Source organism: Perissodus microlepis, chromosome 2 (assembly GCF_051167445.1).
Source record: "Perissodus microlepis isolate ML-2025 ecotype Zambia chromosome 2, ASM5116744v1, whole genome shotgun sequence".
NCBI classification, from domain to species: domain Eukaryota; kingdom Metazoa; phylum Chordata; class Actinopteri; order Cichliformes; family Cichlidae; genus Perissodus; species Perissodus microlepis.
The window spans coordinates 5,154,090-5,177,344 of NC_140462.1; the positions used below are offsets into that span (position 1 = coordinate 5,154,090).

At 41.4% G+C, this 23,255-nt stretch overlaps 1 protein-coding gene across 11 annotated transcripts in view; it reads right to left on the reverse strand.

Annotated features, from left to right (window-relative positions):
- tenm2a (teneurin transmembrane protein 2a) overlaps positions 1–23,255 on the reverse strand; it is a 209,646-nt gene that overhangs the window by 150,221 nt on the left and 36,170 nt on the right. For all 11 annotated transcript variants that reach the window (XM_084941579.1, XM_084941570.1, XM_084941564.1 and 8 more), the window contains exon 2: positions 5,821–6,173. In XM_084941579.1, coding sequence (XP_084797705.1) covers positions 5,821–6,046 — 226 coding nt within the window. In that variant the 5' untranslated portion in view covers positions 6,047–6,173. The remainder of the gene's footprint in view (positions 1–5,820; positions 6,174–23,255) is intronic.

Genomic DNA, 23,255 nt, shown 5'->3' on the forward strand with positions numbered 1-23,255 from the left:
TTTGGACAAGGCATTCCTTGGCCACTGTAGTGATTTGTCAAATCAAAGTCAATGGAGAAAAGGGAATGCAAAATGAGGGAAAAATGGCCACACAGGATATATAGTGCAGCTCTTCAGATTTCAGTGGCCTCATTCTGGTAATATAGGCACACCCGTGCACATTTGACCATATCTCTGAAAACGAGAGGCCAGACCTATAGAACCCAGATAGCTGGCAAAGCCTGTGTGCAGTCTAAAATGAAGTCACACCCCATGAGCTTGGTCTCAAATCCATAGAGGGGGCCTGAACATAACACAAAGGTGTGATATGACCACTAAAGCAACAATACAGGGCCAGCAAGGGTGAAAGAAATGGGGAGAAAGCGAATGTGAGTGAAAGAGCAGACATGAAAGGTGTGACAGAAAAGCAAAGAAGGACATCAAAGAAAGCGAGAAAAAAAGTGAGAGACAGAAAGAGAGAGCAACAGATACACAATTGAGAAGGGACAGTAGATGATGTTGAGTGTTGTCCAGGCAGTGAGGTAGATAGGTGGTTGGTGGATTCTCTCTGTGACACTGATTTCAAGCCCTGGGGGTAAAACAGCAGAGGAGAATGTAGAAGGGCCCATTTAGATCCATCTGAAAGGAAAGGCCACAGCTTCTAGAGACTGCAGTGGCTGTGATAATGCCTGCTGTCTCGAGGTGGACCTGCAGGGATGACACACCCCTGGGATGCGCTAAATAGGAGCCGCGGAAAGGACTTGGAGAGAGACAAAGAGATGTACTATGAGTTGAAAGATCAGAGAGACAGTGAGGTGAATACAACAAAGAGAAAGTGCAGTAGGAGAGTATGGGGAAGTGTGCCTCCGCACATCGCTCAGAGTGATGTTTTACACTTTTGTCATATTTTTATATCTGTCGTGGGTTCAATTTGGAAGCGATTCAAACTGCTAACAAACCAGCTGAAAAAAACAAGACAGGGAAATGAAACTTGTCACAGTTTTATGTATAAAATAAATCCAACCAATGCGTCTCTCGTATTCGGCTTTTATGGGAGTCAGATTTGCGCCTTATTGGGATCACTCGTGTTTTCAAATGCATGGCTTTGTGGTGTTAAATAGTGAACACTTGTAATGAGCTTTCCAGGCTGCTGCATGTTATGTTGAGAAAAAGACTGTGTTATTTGGCTGTGCTTATCCAAGCAGACTAGGTAATAAGTGTGTAATGGGGAAACAGTGGAGTTGATATCCAATGAAAGTGGGGGGTCTGTTGGAAGACACAACTGAGCCCACTTTATCAGGATCTCCAAAGAGCCATTTCAGACAGCTAGTTTTCAAACACTAGAAATAAACTGAAATGAAAAAGGGCTGCACAAATCTGCAGTATGTTTGGACTGACATAGGATCAAAAAAACCCAGAAAAAAATCAAGGATTTCAGCCACATGCAGGAACATATTGCACAATTCATCTTTCAACCACATAAACAGACCAAATTCCTAAATGCTTCATTCAGCCGGCCATGAATGAACGTTAGCTGACTGATTACCTCTTAGCAAGGCAGAGGTCATTTTGTTCTGTTGCTATTTCAAATGAATGATACCTTGCAAGTCACATGGGGCGATAATCTCTCAATATCGTTGAGTTATTTCTTTAATTATAGGAAACTGCAGTCAGTGAACACAACGCAACATGCTGTATAGTTCAAACATTAATGTGAAATGCAGAAAGAAGATGAGCTTTTGTGATAAATTTTTCATTTGATATGTATGCAGATGTATATTATACTACCTTTAAAAAAATTAATACTACAAAATCCAGAGAAAAATCTCATCGTTGCTGAATTCCAAAGCACACTGCAAATATGCTTCCAAAATCAGATGATGCTTTTAGTTTAATTTACAGCGCTGAGCAAAAGTCATGAACTGCTCCTGAAAGTCTTTCAAGTTTTTTGAATTTTTTTATTTGGACACTGGCTGCTTTTCACTCATTTGCAGTCCAGTTCTTGTACCTTTTCATCTGAAATGATGAAAAAATTGTTATATTGAACTAATATAACAAATTTTTGAAAACATATAATAACATTTTTAATTAGCTGAAATCTTGGCATGGTGTACAGTGTGTGCTTAAAGACACTTGACAAGCAGAGAAGTGTCAGGCCTAAAACACTGTCTACAGTGGATGAGCTGTATCTGAAGTACAGAGAAATTGTGCAAAGATCTGATGCAGGACCCAAGAGAACCATCCAATCTTCATCTGATCCATCTAATGCTTGGCCTAAGATGACTCCGCTATTATAAAGGCAGAGGTATGCTAAATTACACGAGAACTGAAAACCAGTGACACCAGGTCTTATGGAATGATGCATCTGAATGAGAAATTTATGCTTCAAATTATTCTCAGTGTATACAGAGCAGGTCAGGAGCTCCATTATGGTTTGAGGCTGCATTCAAGCCTCAAGTGTTCAGGATCTTGTCAAAACTGATAAAATTACAAAAGCAGAAAAGTACCATCAGATATTGATCCACCATGCAGTAGCATCTGGAAAGCCTCTGATTGGTGATGGCTTTATTTTTCAGCATGGCCAAGATCCCAAACACACTGCCAATGGAGTATAAGCATGTCTGACTAGAAAAACACCCAGTGGAACACTAACAGTCATGGACTGACCTCCCCAGACCCCAGACCTCATTATTGAACATTATCAATATTATTGAAGCAGTAAGGGATCATCATGAGAGGGATTGGAACAAAAGGCAGCTAAAATCCAAATCCATTCATGAATACGTCTTACAAAAACTACAAGAAATCTTGCCTGAGAGAGTTCAGGCTATGTTGAAGAATAAAGGTGGTTATACCAAATATTGACTTTAAAGCTTCTTATAATTGTGCAAACTCTGTTTTTTCCATATATACAGTATTTCCATGTATTCATTTACATGTAAAGGAACAAGACAGTAAAAACCATTATTTGATTATTAGTTATTCTACAAGACAATATAAACTGAGTCTTCATTTACCTTTAAACTACTGGTATATATTCAAAAAACTTAAATCATATCACATGCACATCTGAGCTCAGTGGGTGCTCTATTCCCACCTATGCTGGACTAAAGCTTTGCTTTCTCACACATGACTCTAATGACAGCTGTAAGGGTGAGTCAATATGCATTAGCACACCACAGAACTGCAAATTGGTTTGTGTTACACAGAACCATTAAAGAAAAAATAAAAATGTGAGAAAATCTTTAGATGACCTCAGAACGTCTTGACAACACAAAACAGAAAAATGCCAGGATGGCTTACCTGCTTGATCACAGCTGATCGTATTTTTCGTGTGGTTTTATCAGCTATTAATCAATAATACTACAAATCAGTTTCAGATATCAAACTGTTCCTCTTTGGGTTTATTTAGTTTTTTTTCTTTTTAGAAAATCAATAGAACAAAATTTCAATATTCTGAAATCCGTCTACCAGCTACTATCTGTAAGGAAAATAATGTATCTCGCTTCTTTCTATCTTACCGCTAAAGTACTCGATAATGACAAAATATGAACACATTGTTTCCATCCCTCGTTATCTCACATGCTAGTTATAAAAATATCTAGTTGGAGGATCATGGAAACTCTGTCTGCTGCTTCTTTCGCTCTATCTTTCTCACACTCAACTCCTTCTCTTTCTCCATCCTTCCAGCACCATGCCTCCTCCCGTAGTGTCACAGTCCATATGGTGCTGCAACACTGTTGGTCTCCTGTGGCCACACTTCCCACGATGCATCTGCGGCTCTGGGCTTTCGAGGGAGCCGATAGGCTGAGAGGACTTTGGTATCGACCAGCTATTGCCTGGTGTGAGGTCAGCTCAGTGTAGCATTGGAGTGTGTCCGAATCTACACACACCACTGCTTCCAGTCTTTCATCCATTCTGCCAATCAATCCTCCATTTTCTGCTGTTACCTTTGCCTCAGAAGAAGTATGTTCTTCTGTTGTATTCCTTTCTTCCAAAACCTTTCTCCCCTGTGAGTGTGCCATTGCACATTTTCTTCTTTAAACTACTGCCCGATTGATCCATTTCTCAAATTTCTTGAGACCACATGCAGTTAGAAGCTGCTACCGTAGCTTTACACCTTTTCTTTAAAGCTTTAATGACGATATTCTATTTGCAAAAAACCACCAAGGATTCTTCAACATACTATACACATTTATTTATGCATTTGTTTGACGGAGGTGGGGGGGATTTTGTTTTTTATCTATCGTAGGCATTGTAGTGTTGTATTACTCTGAGCTGGCTTCCTCCTCTGTCTGTGTCCATGCAGAGAAAACAGAGCTTAGTAGAGATCAATCCCATTGAGTCTGACTCCTTTCACTAGCCAAGGATCAATACTGCCTGTTTCATGTCCCCCTGCAATACACGTGCACACGCACACACAAATCCACACATACACATACACACACAGTTTAAAGACATGGACTACGAAGGCTGACCCACCCCTTTAAAAATGACCTATCGGCCTATCGGCTAGCTTGCTCACCGGGGGATACAGAAGTTCATTATGACAGCCTTGCCAGTGTTAAAGGTCTGCTTTGGTCCTCCTCCGCAAAGTGCAGGATCTGATTACATTAACAGCTTTCTAACAGAAGCAAGAAACGCATAGTGGCTAAAAGTAGCGTACAGCTGGAAGCCTTTTTCACATGCAACAACGTGGCCGTTCACAATGTGATAGAATTTTTTTTACGCAATGCTGGATCACAGAAAAGGAGTGGAAAGGCTTTTGAAGTCTATGACTACGCTAGGCTCACCCACCTGTGCTGGACAGAACAATACTGGAGTTACGCAGGCATCAGAAATAATTGTTCAGATTTTGACAGGGAAATGTTACCCCCAAGAGCTTTGAGCTTTTTAATCTCAATTAGTAGTCGTCATCTCCTATTACCCTGGATGCATATTGCCTGCAAAAAAAACCCAAACTCTCTTCTATGCTTAATACAAAGCTGTATTTTATGCAGGTAAATTATGCATAATGCAAATTATTATTCCAAAAAATCATATGACATTTTGGGAAATGTGTTATTGCTCTTTTGCTGAGTGAATCTGAACCTTTGCTTCATTGCCCTAAAATATTTAAGGCAACGAAGGTACAAAGAAAAACAAAGAGATGCTATATCACAGAAATGTCAAACTCATTTTACATCATGGGCTACATACGGCTTTGATGTTAAGTAGGCCGGACCAGTGACCATTATAAATGTGTAAAATTACAGAAAAAGTTCTGTTAGTTCATCATTCCTCGCCTACTGAACTACCAGAACTGCAATAAAATATAATTTTTAAATAAATTCACAGACAATGCCCCATTTTAGTAGAAAGTAGAAAAACAAGAACTTTTCTGTCATTTAATCTGTTACTTGATTACTTTGGTGTAGTATGAATGGCAATTGAGGAGTGGAAAAGCTGTAAACCAGTGGGCCTGATTGGAGTCTTTGTGATGCAGATTCTGGTCCTGGGCCTTATGTTTGACAGCCCTGCTATAGCTGTTTATTGTGTTGCATTTGCTCAGTGTATATGCAATGTGCAAAAATAAGACATAATTCAATACACCTTCTTAACCAACAGCATGTTATTTTTATATCATTATTTTTATCTGAATACATAAATAAGCCTCTTAGGTCTCGTTAGGTGGATTTCTAACCTTTGGGCAAATAAGCAAAAAGCAAATAAGTGTGTTTCCCAAAACAGATGTCCTTTGAGGTCATAAAGGTAACGTGATTTTCTCAGTAATGTCTTGAGTCCAGCATAGAGTGGGTGCATAAATATATATATGTACAGGGGATTTTAGGGCAAACTGACCTTGCCTAGAATACTCATCAGCCTCATGGTGAACCAGGTCCGTCACACACCCGCCGTAGTGCAGCCTCTGCTCATGGTCGAAGGCCTTGAGCGTTTCACTCGAGCTGTAGGACTTCTGGGTAGGCACACGACACTCATCGGCGTCCAGGGAGGAGGTGTTATACTGGGAGTCTTTGGAGCAGCGGCCCCTGGTTAGTGAGCGATTTCTGCGGTCCTTCAGATCCATGCTGATGTTGTGTGGGGGGGTTGAATGCAGCGAGAAGAAGAAACAGAGTAGACGGAGGAGAAGGCAGTGACGGGAGAGGGAGGGCTCTCCTAAGGGCCTCCCTAATGTCAGTCTCCACTTCAGTCACCTGGAAAACAGAGACAGGAAGAAGAAGAGATGGAGAGATGGGAAAAGACAGAGAAAGGTTGGTCTAAAATTAATGGATGCACTGCTGTGACTCACTCTCGCCTTGCACTCCCAGCAGAATATACAGACAAAGTAAGACAGGAGCAAACAGCATGAGTGGACATGAGTAGCCAGGCAAATATAAAACACATTAGAGTATTGATGCAGGATAAGTAAGGCTATTGTAGGTACCATTAGGATTTCCACAGATTAAGTTGTTAATTTGTGTGATTAAGGTGAACTCTTAAAAAGGAAAGAGTCACACCGCTCCTCCAGTCACTTACTGCAACTGTAACTTGATAGCAGGGCAATAAAACCCCCAAGTCCCCATTGTTTCTCTTCCTTTCTACTTTTACTCTCTGACCCCTCTCATGTCTTTGATGGTTCTCTTTTAATTAGTAACAGCAGCCACAACACAAAGTCTTCCAGCAAACTTTACCGAGCAAGCAACAAGAGCAACAAGGCGAGTTCTCAACTCCGCAAGGAAAACAAACCGCTTTTTCTTCAACCTGCACCCTCTCTCACACACACACACGCACGCGCGCACACACACACACACGAAACCACAACTCATCTGAGCCTGGCTCATCATAACCAGACCAAGGGAGCACCGCCAGCTCGTGGAGCTGCGCACCAAGGAATTTCCTTCTCTTTCATGCACTAGTAATTTCCCATACACAGGTATCCCAGTGAAATTGTGCACAGCTAAGCTTTGCTTTTATTAATGTACATAAACTGGTTTTGTTCACTGAGATGTATTATTATGTATCCTACAGTCAAAGCTCGCATTTCACATTTTGTTTTGTTTTCATCTAAAACACGTGTTCACGTGGTGTACATTGAACATATGGAGGCATATCACATAATCTTCCTGGTGCATGCTCGCCCTTGCTCACATACACAAAGCTCCCTGTTAGTTCTTTAGGTGGGTACATTTAGTAAAACTGTATATTACCTTTATAAATACACTCTAATTTCTTTATTACTGCACAGGAGTGAATGCTGCCAACCTCTGCTATTAAAAACTCCCAAGTCCTTAAATATATAGTTTATTGCACTTTAGGAAAGCGATGAATCAGACAATATAAATTTCCAGTCTTTTTTATTAAACTTAAATATTAACTGAATGAAAAAATGTGCAATCCATCACTAAAGAGAATTATTTGGTGCAGATGTTTTCCTTCAGTCTAAGGTGGCTCCTCTAATTTTCTTTCCTTCCTTTTTTCAGAGCATCCCTGTTGCGCTTACGCTTTGCAGGGCGAAACAGAGCTGTTAGCACTGTGGTCCACAGAGACAGCCAGCCTTTGACCGCGCTGATGAAAAATGGTCAGACGGCATTTAAATCTATTAGAACAGAGAGGGACTCAAATGCGGTCATCCTAAACCAATGCCGGCGGAGGTATGCACACAACGAAAGTGGACAAGTGCAGGTGCATTATCGAGACTAAAAAGAAATAATAATAAAAAAAAGATGCAAAAGGCAAGAAAGAAAGAAAGAAAAGCAACAGGAAGGATGGAAGAAGAGGAGAAATGACTTGAGGGCATTGCTAGTCTCTCCCTCATTATCAGAGTGGGAATGAATCCGGCTCCCTTAGAGGCTTTGAGGGATAATCAAACACACCCAAACACAGATACACGCAAACAGAACATCGCTAACACACATATTCAGTCCAGCGATACCTGAGACAACAGAGTCTCCTAAACTTGACATAAACTGTAAAACAGCCTGTAAGGCAACTAAACATTTGTATTATGACACTGCGTCTATGATACACAATAATGACGCTAATAAAGCTTGATGCAAGTTTTGCAGCCTTGAGGAATGCATTACGCTGGAGTCCAAGGATCAAAGTACAACGATATGACAACAACCAAACAGCCAGCTGTAATTGACAGGCACACTTCCTCCAGCTATAGCTACTATGGGATATTTATGGTAATGAACCCATGGTTCCATTACTTGAGGCTGAAAAAAGTCCGATCCACCCACAGAATTACAGCGTTGCATTGCATTTGCACCAAAAATACTGTTCAGTCTTAATAGTTTTTATCAATATGAGAGCAGACAAGGGCATCTCTAAAGGACAGGCATCATTTCTTTTTTGAATATGTGATGTAATTAATTACATGCAGGAGCAGAGGAAGAATTAGAAGAGAGAGGAGAAGGAGAGACAAGTATACAGAATGTGAGTCAATCTATTCAATGAGGGCTCATTTTAAAATGCTTAGAAGGTAGTATTGAAAAGTGCCCTGCTATGTCCATTGATTAACAGTAGGTATTAAGTCTCATAAAGAGCTCATTATGCTTGGGCATCCATCACACAGGCTATTAGGAATTCGACCTTAATGTGTTTGTACCTTGAATGGAGGGCGAGGAAATAGAGAGCGATACTGGCTTAGAAAATGTGGGGACATTCAGACTGGGGTTAAAGAAATAATGGCCAAACGAGTCTCCGTGTGGAGCTGTGGGTGTGCACAGGTGGGTGACAAATTAAAGGAAAAAACAAAACCAGAAAAGGACCCCATTGATCTTTACAGTGAAGAGCTCTTGTGTATGCTCCTGGGCATTCTGCTGGAATGGTTTAGGTCTACTTGACAGACGTGTGACCACAAACGAATACAGCGGTACTCTGTGTGATCAGATTTATCCCACCCCCTCACATTTCTATCCTCACGGGAGTGGTCTCTTCCAGGGTGACAATGCCACCATCTATAGGGCATGACGGGTCACTAAATGGTTTGAAAAGTATAAAACGGATGTGAATCATATGCCATGGCCTTTGCAGTCGCAAAGCTCTAAACTTGATCGAGTATGGTAGATTCCGGACTGACAGCTCTGTCCGCTGCCATCGTTAAAAACGTCAAATGAGGGAATATCTGTGGTGTACTGTAGAGTTTCTGAGCCTGTGCAATGGCATATTAAAGCTGTTCTACCAGCATATACTAAGCCAAAAATATAGGCAAAAGTTGGTCAATTTACATCAGATGAAAACTTGGATGTCAAATCGGCTGAGAAAACAGAATTACACTAATGGGAGCTGTTTTTGTGTGTTAACACAAAGAAAGTGTCAAATCCTAAAGTGTATGTTGTGGCTAATATTAATCTATCTTTGTATGGCTTGCACCTATTGAAATTAAATTTACTTCTTTCAAAAGATTTGATGGGATAAATGCAGAACCACCTACTTTCCTTGGAGGTTTGTGCTTCACTGTACAGATTAAACTGCAAATATGAACACTCATCTGTCGTAAGTGGAAAATTTCCCTTTAGTCATCCAAAAGTCTAAGCTTTGGGCGTGAGCCTTACACACTGAGTTGTGATGTCATAAACTGGATTTTTTTTTTCTTCTGAAATTCTAATTTTGTGATTTTACTTTTTAATGGAAAAAAATAGTAGAAGCAGAAGAGAAGACACACAATAGCGGGCTGATGGATAGACTGGAGGAAGCTAAGGGAAACAACCTTGAGATCTGGAACACATTATCAATCACATCCCATCCAGCCAGGTGTTTCCTCAAGGTCACTGAAGCACATACAGGCAAACTTTTCTTAGTTAATTACTCCAGCGACAACAGTCCAACCCCCCAGATCGTCACAACGAGGCAGATCATCTCATTTATCAGAAGTACAATGACTTACTGTCATTCTGACTGTTCACATACCACAACTCCATGGTACGCTAGCACGTAGGTGCATGCATATTTATGTGCAGACACCCACATAGACTCAGCAGACAGACAAACACACGCATAAATGCAAAACTATAGAAAAACGTGCGTGAGCCTGCAAAACAGCCGCGTCTCCTTGACAGGCAAGAAAGCGTGGTTAGATGAAGGAGAAAAGAGACATGCACGCAACCGTGAAGTGACCATGAAATCCAGGCAGAATGAGAAATGTAATTGGAAGATGACAGGGAGGGCGGGGAATTCATTTTGGAAATTACAGAGGTGAAGTTTGGTACAGATAATGGCCTTTTCTCTGCAAATAACAGCTTTGAAGAGGGAAAAAAAGAAATATGGAGCACACAATGTAAATCCACTGTAACTAGAAATCACACCCAGTTAATAGGATGTTAATGACATCAGTGGATTAGCAAGTATCAAACAAGATGGTTTTGTGTTCAACCTAATCAACTGAACAAAATCCAAATATCAAGGAAAGCAAAGTAACAGACAATGAAGATTCAGTTCTTATGGATCAAAATGAGGCTTCATTTTCTTCACCTTGCACAAACGAAACACACGTGACAGATTAAGTCATGAACAAATCCCAATTCTCCTTTCCTGTTTTCTCGCAAACTATTCTATCAAACTAGCAGAATATGGGGGTGGGAGGTTAAAGTGAATAAGACCTACTAATCAGTGGGCAAATTGGTGCATTTGTGCCTTGAAATTGCCACAGGTATTGTTCCATCGTGACACAAATCTGCCTCAGGAAACCATTGCCGAGATATCCAGCTCTGGGAACGTGCTGGATACATTTGACCGGACACAGACCTCAATCCTTTGCTCCGTTTTCTGATGATTACAGGTAGACTGGCACAATCGCCGAACACAACTAGCTGCAAATCTTCCATCCAGCCACTGCTCACATTTATCATACAAATAAGCACGGAGGCGATGTGTGAGCGCTAGTATAGATGCTGTTTAGGGCCATCACATTGTGGGAGGCTTCCTGACCAGATGACTCCTACTGCAGCCAACCAGGAGGTTACAAATAGGGCATGTTCACTCTGCTGACTTCTTCTTACTAGACACCAGAAATAGCTGTTGTTGTTCTTAGCTCTAAGAGTTGTGCACTTGCATTATTGAGAATATTTTGAGTCTCAATAATTGTTCATATCAGAAAATACAGAAAAGTACATGTCCTATTTTTGTTTTGTTAGATGAGATGCTTAAACAGGTTTTCAAGAAATAGAACACTAAAGTAGTGCTACATTATAATATTACCTGTAACTTACACTTCTATATAGTATGTTGAACCTGTTAAATGTATTTACAGCTGTTGTATCCATAGTAAAACTTCATTTACTCCATTTCTCGTTTAACTAAAACCATGTAATTACATCACATCCAATTTTATGCATGAGGATTTGATTCTGTTATATAGCTTTTCTTTTGTTCTGTGAAGTAGGTTTAATATTTTTTATGCTTCTTTAAAGCATCAAACATATGAATAATTATTACTGTTTTTTGTTACTCCTTCAATGTACTTTTTAATCTTTTATATCCTATAAGCATCTCATCTGATCTTATCTAGTCTTATCTTTATTTTAGCTTCTTATCATTGCATTAGAGGAGCCTGTAACACAGCCATTACCTGGCTCATTTAATTCAATTGTAACCACACCAAAAGCAGCAATCAGCCAACAAGACTGGCAGCTAAAAGCCTGATAAAACACAGCATGGAGCCTTTCCATCAGAAAATTTATCCACTCTTCCAGCACTCTTTGTCAACAGGAGATGAAGTTGTTCATTTGGTGTCTTTTTCTTTCTCAGTCTCTCTCTCCCTCTCTATCGCTCGCTCTTGTGTTTTTTTTTGTGGGGGATTTTTTTGTGGGTTTTTTAAAATTTGAATGGAATTTGTATAGCAAAAGATGGCCTATTGAAAACCTGGCCCTGTTATCACAAAAGACAAAATTGTGGCTATAAAGCGTTTGGCTTCAATTTTCTGCTGTTTTTGTGCCGCTGCTCAAATTAAGTTGTTTACGCAGTTTGTTCACAAAGACAAAGAGAGGAAGACACGGAGTGACTGAGAAAAAACAAAAGAGGAGACAAGAAGAGAGCTGAGTACAGAGAGGTTGCGAGAGAATAAAGACGGAAAACAAATCCTTGAATGAAACTCATACTCAATTATACATCGCCACAAAGCCTCTGTGCATCTTGACTTCAGGAATGAACATCCAAGTCAAAGTCCAAATATGCTTTAAATGGAAATACTATATGCACAGTTCATCAAAGCGTTCAATTACATGTTCAGATTTCCCCTAAAAGCAGCGTGTACTTGACATCCGATGTGTAGGTGTAAATCCTTATTATCCTAACATATAATTTGTTCTTTTCACTGTAAAATCTTTTCTTTTCTGTGCTGAATACAAGTAAAGGTGAATCATAGTAATTCGTTTTTAGAATGTGTAGTAATAAAAAAAACCCACTTAATTTCTTATTTTATATATCAGAATTCGAGTTTCATTTACAGATAACAAGTTAATGTTGTAAAAATAAACGCGTGTTTCTGTGTCAAAGGCTAATAGGAGCTTCAGCAGATAAATATTCCTGTATTTATACAATTTTATCAGTGCACTGCGACCTCCATTATTCGCCGTACAACTCACACTCAAGCGCTCCGTCTATGAGCTCTGCACTGCGCCCCGACGGAGAGGCTCCTCACCACGAACAGCCATTAATCATGTCTTCGATCTCGGGTGGCTTTGAAAATTCACACAAAAACGTGTGTAGACTCACACGTACAGTATACACACAAGGCAAACGGATGGACGCATGCTTGGATGGCTCCAGTTCAACTGGAAACTACAACTCCATTTTGGATCCAAGGTGCTTTGCGAGCCAGCAGCCGAGGGGTGCAGGACAGGAAACATCTCATCTCTTGCTCTCTCTCTTCCACAAACCTCGCATCATTACCTCCAACACCTCTTTGAGCCAAATAGGTAAAAATCACTTGCTTATTAAGAGTGATCAGTCGTTGTATTCACTGGTTCTGTCATTATTTGTTTGTGTTGTTCAATTCAATTCAATTCAATTCAATTTTATTTATATAGCGCCAAATCACAACAAAAGTCGCCTCAAGGCGCTTGTTGACAAACCAATTCAATAAAGTTGTCTTAGTGAAAAAGAAAATTGCTTCCATTGTAGAAAATTGCAACACAGATGCAAAAAATACAATAATAACAAATAAGATATTGACACTGAAATGCCAACACAGTCTCATTGCAGTTCAAAAGCACAAGATGTTTGGTTGTGTTCAAGGGCAAGAATTTTTTTTCTCTTTTTAATTTTATTTACTAACAACAAACAAAAAAGGTATTGCTGCTAAAATACCAAGACGTTGCACGTCTTATGGCAGTTCAAAACATAGTGACCAAATTTTAGCTGTTCATCAGCATTAATGGAGGTGAATTATACTCAAGTGCTTTCAGTTTTAAAGAGCAGCATTAGTTAGTGGCATCATAGGATTTTCATCTACAGAGACAACTCTATAATAACTACATAGCTTGGCCGACTGTCAATCTGTTGACTAGCCGGTACTGAATTCCAGTTAGCCAGATTAGTTAAGGAAGTGAACACTTGTTTGCTAGCATTAGCAGGCTAACACATTGATCTATCACCGTTCAGTATATCTTTCTTCAAAATAAAATGCTACTGCTTCATCTACTTCCACGCTGGTCAAGTAAGGTACATGACATGACTGTTATATCCAGATCTTCACATCGTTTTAGGCTTAAGCGCTATTAGCTATTTCACCTGGTACTTTGCTAAGCTAATGGCTTAGCTGCAGCGCACGCTACAAGCCTTTCAGTTCACTTGTTTAGCACACACAGGTTTGTTTCTGAGTTCGCTTAAAGGGCAATCTTGGAAAAAAAACTTTCTGCTGAAACACATTTTCTTCAAAGCATTGCTGATTTTCACACACAAGAAAATAAATTACATTTTAAGAATAATATCAGGTTGGAGATGCATGAAGCTGTCAGATTTACATGATAATTGTAATGGTACCCGTGTTTGATTACCGTGTACATTCTGGGTTTAACTACTTTACAATGCAGCATCTGAGTGCAGTGATGTGCGGCAAACTTCCATATTTCAGATTTTGAAACAATCATTAGCAAGTGTACACATAATGAGTCTGTAGTAGAGTTTACAAATTAGGCTGCCTTTCATCTGCACTGCTATGCAACAATAAGGTCACCTAGAAAAATAAAGCAAGATATATTCTCCGTAATTGAGCCTAGTTCTATCGTGTTTCATGTCCCTGCAAGCTGATTTTCATACTGTACTGAAATAGAAAGGAAAGCAAGAACACATTCATTTATCTCCAGTAGTACAGGCTTTGGAAAATGCTAATCAGAAATGCAGACAGACAAGATGGGATTCTTAGCGAGCTAATAGTTGTGTTAGGCTTTCAAGCCAATGCAGAGCCTTGTTCTGTGCCTAGTTTGTGCTCTGCTGAGTACTGGGTTTGAGTGAGGCAACATCCCCTTTGATCAGCCAGTATTTATGAAGTATTGTTGGGATTGTACATGGGTACAGGATAAGAGTTAGGCCTACCAACCCCAGAGTCTGCATATGTGACTCACAGTTGCTGGGAGGAGGAAAGGTCCCATCCACCTTCCATTTTCTCGCTCTCTCCTCTCATTTGCCAGGATGGAAAACAAATGAGGAAGGATGTGAGGAGGTGGTGGGTGGATGGGGGGGCATCCATCCCTCTCTCTTTCTTGCACTTGGTGCCTGTGTAATCTCCACACTGGGCTGCAGAGTGCCACAGAGCCTCTGTTTATTAGACTAATCCTTAAATCCACATTCTGCAGGCCTCGCAAACGCCTCGCAAAGCTCTAATCTGACTCAAAACAAAGGGATTAGGAACGACAAGGTCCCTCTCTCTGTCTCTCCATGTCTGCCAGAGCGGGCTTGGGGTGGCGCACACATGTGCTGAGAAACACACAAGAACTGTTGCATACTCTTGCCTGTCACGCCCATATTTGCTAAAGACTGATTGGCACATGCAAACCCTCATGCACACGCGCACACACACACACACACACACACGCTTCCTGTGAACACAAGCTGGCTGTGACAAGACAGCCAGTTAGAGCCAAGGTGCAAACAAACTGGGTAATTACACATAGCTCAAAAACTCATGGGAGAAATGACGGACAAGATGAGAATGAGCTGTGGGAATGGGACGCGGCGACAGCAGGGAGGATATACTTGGCTAACTAAACAAACCAGGCTTATATTATAAACTTACACTGTTACGAAAACAAATGAGAAAAGGTTTTTTTATGTGTGTGGATTGTTTTTTTTACTCACAAGCATCAAATGCCAGAGGTCCACCTTGGGTGTACTGGCTTGTTTTAGTATACACACAGCATAGAGCCAACAAATCAATATTTGTTGAGTATTTATCTGTATTAAAGGGCCTTTACACCCAAACAGTGCAACAAGTCAGAACCTGCTGCAAATTTACATTGCACTTCAGTCTCTCCACGAAACCCATTTGCTAGCTAGAATTTGCTCTCCAAGTCTCTTTGTGTTTTTCACACAATTTCATCCCATTTCCCCTCAATATGGCAAATGAATAATGCAAAAAAAAAAAAGTCACTGCTTAAATTGTGTTCACCCAGCTGTTAATCCTAATTTTACACTATAATCTTAATAACTGAAGTTCCATTTTGGAAATGCAACATGTAATAATTTTGACAAGTGGGCTCGGTTTATTTTCTGGTTCATCTCTTCACGGGGAAACTTTTCAAAAGAAACTTTTCTTTCAATGAGATATAAAAAACAAGCAAGCACAAATACAGGCAAACGGTGCCAGTATATGGGCATGCTGACATATTGCTAACATTATTGGAAAGATTTTTGAATGATCTTATTCAAGTACTCAAAGTTGTAGAGCCTGAATGATGTCTACATTCACAAAGACAGTTTAACTTGGTCTTTTCACAGTTATTTACCTCTCTTTAGTGTTAGTGTGAATCCTCTGCGACAGGGATTGTTGCCACAGCTTCTGCCACACAATCTGCCATTGTGTGATCATCAGCTGATAAGGATCCAACCCAACACCTGCCAGCCAAACTAAATTTGAGCAGACCTATTCCTCCACAGACATCCAGTGTGCGGACATCCTCTCAAAATCTCCTAATTCTAGATTGTTGGAAGTTGAAAAGTGCTGCTATATTTAAAAAAAAAAAAGAAACTTCAGTGTATTTTGGAGTACCATCCATCTCGGCATCTTTGCAGTGATATGAGGGCTGGATATTTCCAGCCACTTTACAGTAGTGTCTTATTCTGAAGTTATGGTGCACATCTATGCTGGGCTGTGCGTCTGACAAGAGTGTTATAATGCAGGTGAAGGTCATGTGAGATATAGAAAGCTTGGCAATCTGCAGATGGATAATGTCAGCAGTTGGGTCACAAAGCTACGCTACCCTGTTCTTTTATTCATTGAGGGAATTCCTGCTCATCCTCATTCAGCAGAATCACACCCTTGGTAGTGTGTGGGGCTTTTTTTTCCACCTGTGCCCTAGGAACTAGCTGCAGCACGGAGAGTGAGGGCAAACTTCGCTGCGGCACTGCCACTGAGTTATTAAAACAATCGAGTGCTGACAAGCCCTGCATTCTGTCGCAGAGGGAGAGGGCTAGGGCTTAATAACTCAGTGTCACGCCTTGACATTCTTACCATCTGTCTGGGTAAAATATTCAAATGTGCAATAAATGTCACTGGGGACAGCCGGTGACACTGTCTAATTAACACTATGACAGAGGTGACACACTGAAGACTTTGGCTGGCTTTTACTGTACAACATGCATCGTCTGTGTGTGTGTATGTGTGCATGCCATAACTCTGTGCGGAAGTGAAATGTTGAGGGACACTGTAGCGATTATACTGCCATCCTGTCTCTTTAGAGGGTAGTCAGCTATTGTTTAAGTTAACAGAAAAGTGTAGCACTAACACACATATTAAAAAGTGTAAATGACAGCAGCTATAGGGCTGAGCAACCCTGGAGCGGTGAATAAATGCCAAATAAGATTTCATTTCTTCAGGCTGAAATGTCAACTAGATGGAGAGCGGGGAGGAGACACACCGTCAGCCATATATGGGTGTCTTACCTCAGGTAGATGTATGTAGGTCAAACATAAGCTGCAGTGATTCATTCCTTAACTTAAAGTGAAACAAAGTAACCCCTCCCATACACACACTAAAAGCTGAGGGAATTCCCAGAAAAAAGACCTAAAAGATACTTTATTTATTGGGTAAATAAGAAATGAGGTCATCTACTTATCCTAACAGCAAAGTCTGCGTGCGCTTTCAAACTTGAGTGGCTCTAACAAAAATGCAACGGCGAACATGTGACGGTTTAAAAGAAAAATGTGAAGGCCAGGGATGTGTCCAAAATGTATATTTTTGCTTGCCAAAACACATTGCAGCATGCTCATATTCAGTATAATGTATCCTCCAGTGATATCATGGTTTGCTTGTGAAGTAAGGTACTTCACAAGCAAACCATGAAAAGGAGAAAGTTATTTCTGTTCAATTCAATTCAGTTTTATTTATATAGTGCCAAATCACAACAGTTGCCTCAAGGCGCTTTATTTTGCAAGGTAACGATGCTACAATAATATGAGCGAGAACCCAAACAGCCCCAACAGTTCATCATGGGAAGCCCCCAGGAGCCTAGGCCTATTGCAATGAGGGAGGATTCAGAGTCACCTGATCCAGCCCTAACTATAAGCTTTATCAAAAAGGAAAATTCTAAGTCTATTCTTGAAATTAGATAGCGTACCTTTCTCCCAAAGTCAAACTGGGAGCTGGCTCCACAGAAGAGAGGTCTGAAAGCTGATGGCTTTGCCTCCCACTCTACTTTTAAATATCCTAGGAACCACAAGTAGGCCAGCGGTCAGAGAGCGAAGTGCTCTGTTGGGGTAATATGGTACTATGAGGTCTTTAAGATAAGATGGGGCCTGATTATTTAGGACCTTGTATGTGAGGAGATGAATTTAAATTAGTCTAGATTTAACAGTAAAGGGCAAAATATGCTCTCTCTTTCTAGCCCCCGTCAGCACTCTCTCTGCAACATTTCTATCTGCGGTCATTTATATTTGGTGCCATGGTTCTGCTCTGGGACCTTGTGCATACGTGGAAAGGGAGGAAGGTAGAGCAACAGCAAGACCCCAGCTCAGATAACAGATGTGACAGTAATTAAGTCAGATGCTGCATGAAAAGGGGAGGCTGCGATGGAGGTTGGCCACCAAGCTTGCAGATATGCAGAAGGCTGTGAGATTTATCAAGTGAACACGCAGGACTGTATCAGCTCAGCCATCACGTGATGTTTGCTGGCACTGAGGTCAGTTGATCAACCAGGACTGCAGCTGAACTCGACTTTCTGGCATGCCTGAGCTAATCCTACGCCCGACTGAAAAGCCCCGGTTAATTTTCAGATAAAGAGGCATTTGCTAGCGATAAAAACATTTTATGCACTACAATGACACAAGGACACTTCATAATAAAATGTATCTGTGCTTACAAATGTACAGTTTTAAACAACTTAATGAGCAGAAAATTGTTGCTACCACATGTTTTACTGTTCAAAGCGTCATAAAAATGAATCTGCGTATAAAGCGGTGTACACATGTACACCAGAATGTGTTTGAACTTTTAGCACCTAAAAAACGCTCTTGTGCTGTTTCCCTCTCAGTCTGTTCTTTTCTCACTTCCCTCTCTGTATTCTCGCTGAGAGGCTGTTGTATGAAGCACCTTTAATGGGTTTGTGAGGGATATATTGGACTTCAGTAGGAGATTTGGCACACTGTGTGTGCGCGTGTGCGTACCTGTAAGTGTGTGCGCCTTTTGGATTGTCATGTAGGGTCCTATAGTACGGTGCTTTTCCACTTGTGTTACTGTGTGCACTCACACTCCAAAGCCATTAGATTCTATACAAAATCCTGAAGCTGAGAACTTTAAAGCTGAGAGTGGTGCAATCGACAAGCCGGTCTCCCACCAAGCACGTCTCGCTACTGTTGATCTCTGGTACAGTAGCGATCTCAGCTGGAGCTACAGTTGCACTTTCACATGCACATTTTGACTCTGTTACTTTTATCTGTTCTCTACAGCCCACACATGGGTGCCTCTGTCTTCGGCTACATGCGTGGTACCAATATTTCAGAGCTACCACTGATAAGTGCCCGCTACTTGGGACTATATTGTTTGTGCCTACTGTACTGTGAATGCTTCTAATGCCACCGACTTACCGTCTTGAAGTGTTTGTGCCTTTGGGGCCAATAGAAGACAGCCCAGGCTGCTCCAGCACCAATGACATAGCTGACTGGTCCCATTTAGCATGCTAGATTTAGCTTCATTAGAGAGGATATGGCTGGGAAGGCACACAGAAGAAATGAAATGAGAGGTGAGGTGAGGTGGTGGGATGGGGGATGGGATGGGAGAATGACTGCTCAGCTATTGCAAGGGCCCACTTTGCAGAAGAGGTGGACAAAAAGCTTAAGCTGTCTCATAAAGATACTTTATAAAGCAGCCATATCCATAATGGCAACGCAATAGAGAGAAATGGATGAATGAAGGAAATCAATGCAGCAGTTCGACTTGAATTAAAAAGCACCCCACACTAGGCTACATTACGGCCTGGCAAGCAGCTCTTACAAAAGTTTGCTGTAACTTGCAAAACAAAGTATGTGAAAACTGCATTTAACAATAAAGAAGAAATAATGAAAACCAATTACAGACCACAAATAATAATGATGTTTTATTTTATTCAGTCTTCCCGAAAATGTGTTCACCACATTTCAAGCACAAACAATCCAACAATCTACCCGGTGGGGTAAAGGTATTACATAATTTCTTATGCAACAAGTGTTCTGCCTGCTGAAGCTTTAAAACCCCATCTTAATTCAAGAAATGTCCCACTTTGGCATGACAGATACAAATGAGCTATCGCATCCAATTGGCAGATTTGTTTCTCTTCTATTAAGGAAAATAAGTCTGCAAAATTGAAAATAAGAATAAATGACTTGACAAGATGGATACTGCTCGCAGTGATGGGGAAAAAGAGAAGTTGAGGCGATTAATGTGTTGCTGTTTGAGAGGTTAGCTAGGACTGGGGACAGATGCGGGACTGTCGCTGGGTTAAAAATCTGTCATTTCGAACAGCATACCGAGGAAAGGAAGGAGACAGGATCATCCTCCGTGAGGATTGGTATATGTACATGTTACCCTTTAACCTCCCCCCTAATCTCTGCGCATTCAAATATGCATGAAGCCGCGTAACCTCACACAGAGACTGTGTGCGTGCGGTCTTGTGAAGAACATGTCCCTTAGAAACACCGCACAGGTCACCGAAGGACACCCTGCAACTAATGGTGTGAGGTCATCACACTTAGCCCTGGCCCTTGCTCTAGGTCAGTGTCACAATAACTGCTCATGATGAAGGGGTTTCCAAGGTAACCGGAGGGTTTTCAGCAAATCAGAGAGAGGGAGAAAGGACTCCTCTGGGTGTGCATGTCTTGTAGCAACCACAAGACCTCTGGTGATTTATCCCTCACTGCTCTTGTACCACGCTAAACCATTAGGGCACAGTGATAAGAGATAAACAAAGTCTAGGACAGAGTCTGTGGGGTAGATAGGGTAGAACACAGCCTGCTCATTGCCATGTGAACCCATCTCTGGCTGTGCTGTAAAATCATTATTATTTTTTTTCCCTTTAGAGAGGCTGCAGTGTCGAACGTACACACATACATTAATCACAATTTTGAGACATTTATAACACCTGCTGCTGCAGCTCCTGTAACTATACTGCCAATCACTTATTCTGTGGTGGCCATTGTGATTGCAGTGGAAATAATAGGCAAAGGCAGGACTTGGGAAAGTTGCCTTTTTTTATCCTACGCCTACACCTGGACTTTAAAATACCATGTTTATGAAAAGTGCTAAAAAAGGCCACAACTGTGCTGCAAAATGAAACTCACAAGTACAAGTGCATGAAATGTTTGAAATCACCCGTGTCTGGGGGCATTTTTAAGATCCACAAAAGATCTGAAGACATTTTTAAGAACCACCTGAATCACCTGCTCTGGTTAGCCACAAAGATTCATTACAGCTCTGCGGGGAACTCTTGTAACCAAAAACCCTTGCAGATTGTTCCCTTTTTTTGTCTTTGTAGTAAAGGAAATAGCAGGTGGTATTGGTGTTAGTAGTATCATGTGGCATGGAGTGGTCAAAAAAAAAAAAAAGTGGTCGTATTATGGTGGCAGTAGCCACACCAGTCTTGTATAGTGCTATATTGATGAAGATTGGAGTGGAGTGTTCTCCCTCCTCCTTAACGCACGGGCCTATATTGGATTTCACGCTGGCTGCCCATTCACCAGACACTGCAGTGCATCCCTACCAAAGGCCTGGAGGCAATACGGCTGCTTTATTTGTTTATAATGTTTAGGCTTCCCGCAAATGGCTTGCGCTGCAGTACCAATAACTGTGCATAGTTACATTTAGGCAATCGACTGGGCTCGTTTCGACATGAGTGCCGCAGCTCAATTCATTTGGAATGGACTAAAAATCCAATAGAGTTGTCTAAGTGGGGGGAGGGAAAGGGAGAGGAGGAGAGAAATATGGATAGAGAAAAATGGAGGAATAAAGAAGAAAGACAGGAGAGGGGTCAGTGGGACTGATGCTGAGCACGAAGAGGGACACGCGCTGATACGTTTCTGTCAAGAAAGCGATCAATGGAAAGCAAAGCGCAGATCTTCTCCCTCGCTCAAATCTAACTGAGAAATAAAATATAGATGCCCTCTGAGTGCTCGCAGTTACTTAGGCATCCCTCGTCGTGTTGCACAGCTCTCCGCCGTGAATTCCTCTGGCTGCAGCGGCGGCAGCACCCAGAAAATGCGAGAGCCAACTTTCACAACTTTGGGTCCATTAAGAGATTTGAGCACATCCAAGACAAATTCCCTGGAAACACTTGCCGGAGTGAAAATATAATTCACTGAACTGATGACAGATGATGACACGCGGGTGACAAGGCAGGAGAAATTAATTTAGCGGTGTTGCAGTAGGTTGTCGCCAAGATGACACACAAATGACGGCATCTGGAAAGTGAACTGGTGTGAGTCATGTCACTTCGCATGTGCGCCACTAGCTTGAATCATCATCGCTCGCGTCTACGTGCCTGTGTGTGTGTTTGTGTGCGTGTTTGTGAGTGTGCGTAAATCTCCCATCTTCTTCACTAGCCTACTCCTTGTCCTCTGCCAGCTGCTCAGCTTCTCACTCCATTTGCTCCAGACTTCATACACATCTGCTCGCAAAAATCCATCCATGTCTCAGTTACCCACACACACATACACACATGCACACTATCTGCAGTCATAAATATGCCCAAAGGCCATTGACCGAGGCAAAGCAGAGCATTCACTCTGATGCATCACATAGCTCCTAAACACTTATCTTCAGCTTGTCACATGAACAAACTCGACAAGAGTGGCACAGCTGACCAAGGTCAGCAGAGAAATTCTACCATTTCTCCCTAATTACTTTTGCCTTTTCTTCAGTGAGTTCGCTGCACATTCTTTCTCTGTGTGAAATGGAATGTCCTTGCAAACTTTAGGCGATGTCTCAGAAATTCCTTTTCTACGTGGTTGTAGCAAATAAAAAATCTGAAGTCTCCCAAAGGCTCCTGTGAAGTGAAGGATGAAAGCCAGCGAGCGGGAGAGTGGGTAGAAAAGCTTGGAGTGAGGGGTTTGATGCAGTCTCCTGAGTGAGGGGAAGGGAGTGAGAGAAAAGGGAGAATGCACGGGGAAAAAGTGTCCTCTTAAAAAAAATAATAGTTCATTGATGCAACCATTTCCCCTTAACCTCAAACGGCGAGCTTCAGAGCTAAGAAGGGCAGAAACCAGGGAGTTTTTTTTCTTGAAAAAGAAAGGAGAAAAAAACATCCGTCCTCAGCCTTTTCTCCTCCTCCCTCCTCCTCCACCTTCCTCCCTCTCTTTTTCTTTAGGCTCTTTGAGGAAGAGCAGGAGCATCTCTCAGAAAAATGACAGTCCTTATACTGGAATTTGGTTCTGTGATTAACCTGCTCATTTGCTAATTTGACTGTAATCAAGCCTCTCATCTTTCCCAGCGGGGTGCCAGAGCGCTTTGAGCAGACAAGGCAGGAGACAGTAGCAGTGAGCTCAGTGATGAGTTACATCAAGTGCCTCCTCTCCTTTACTTCACCTTCGAGAAAAAAAAAACAGCCACTTGCGTGCTTAAAGGAATGAGCAAACAAGTTCAGGTAAGATGCATAGAGGACTGTGATACATAT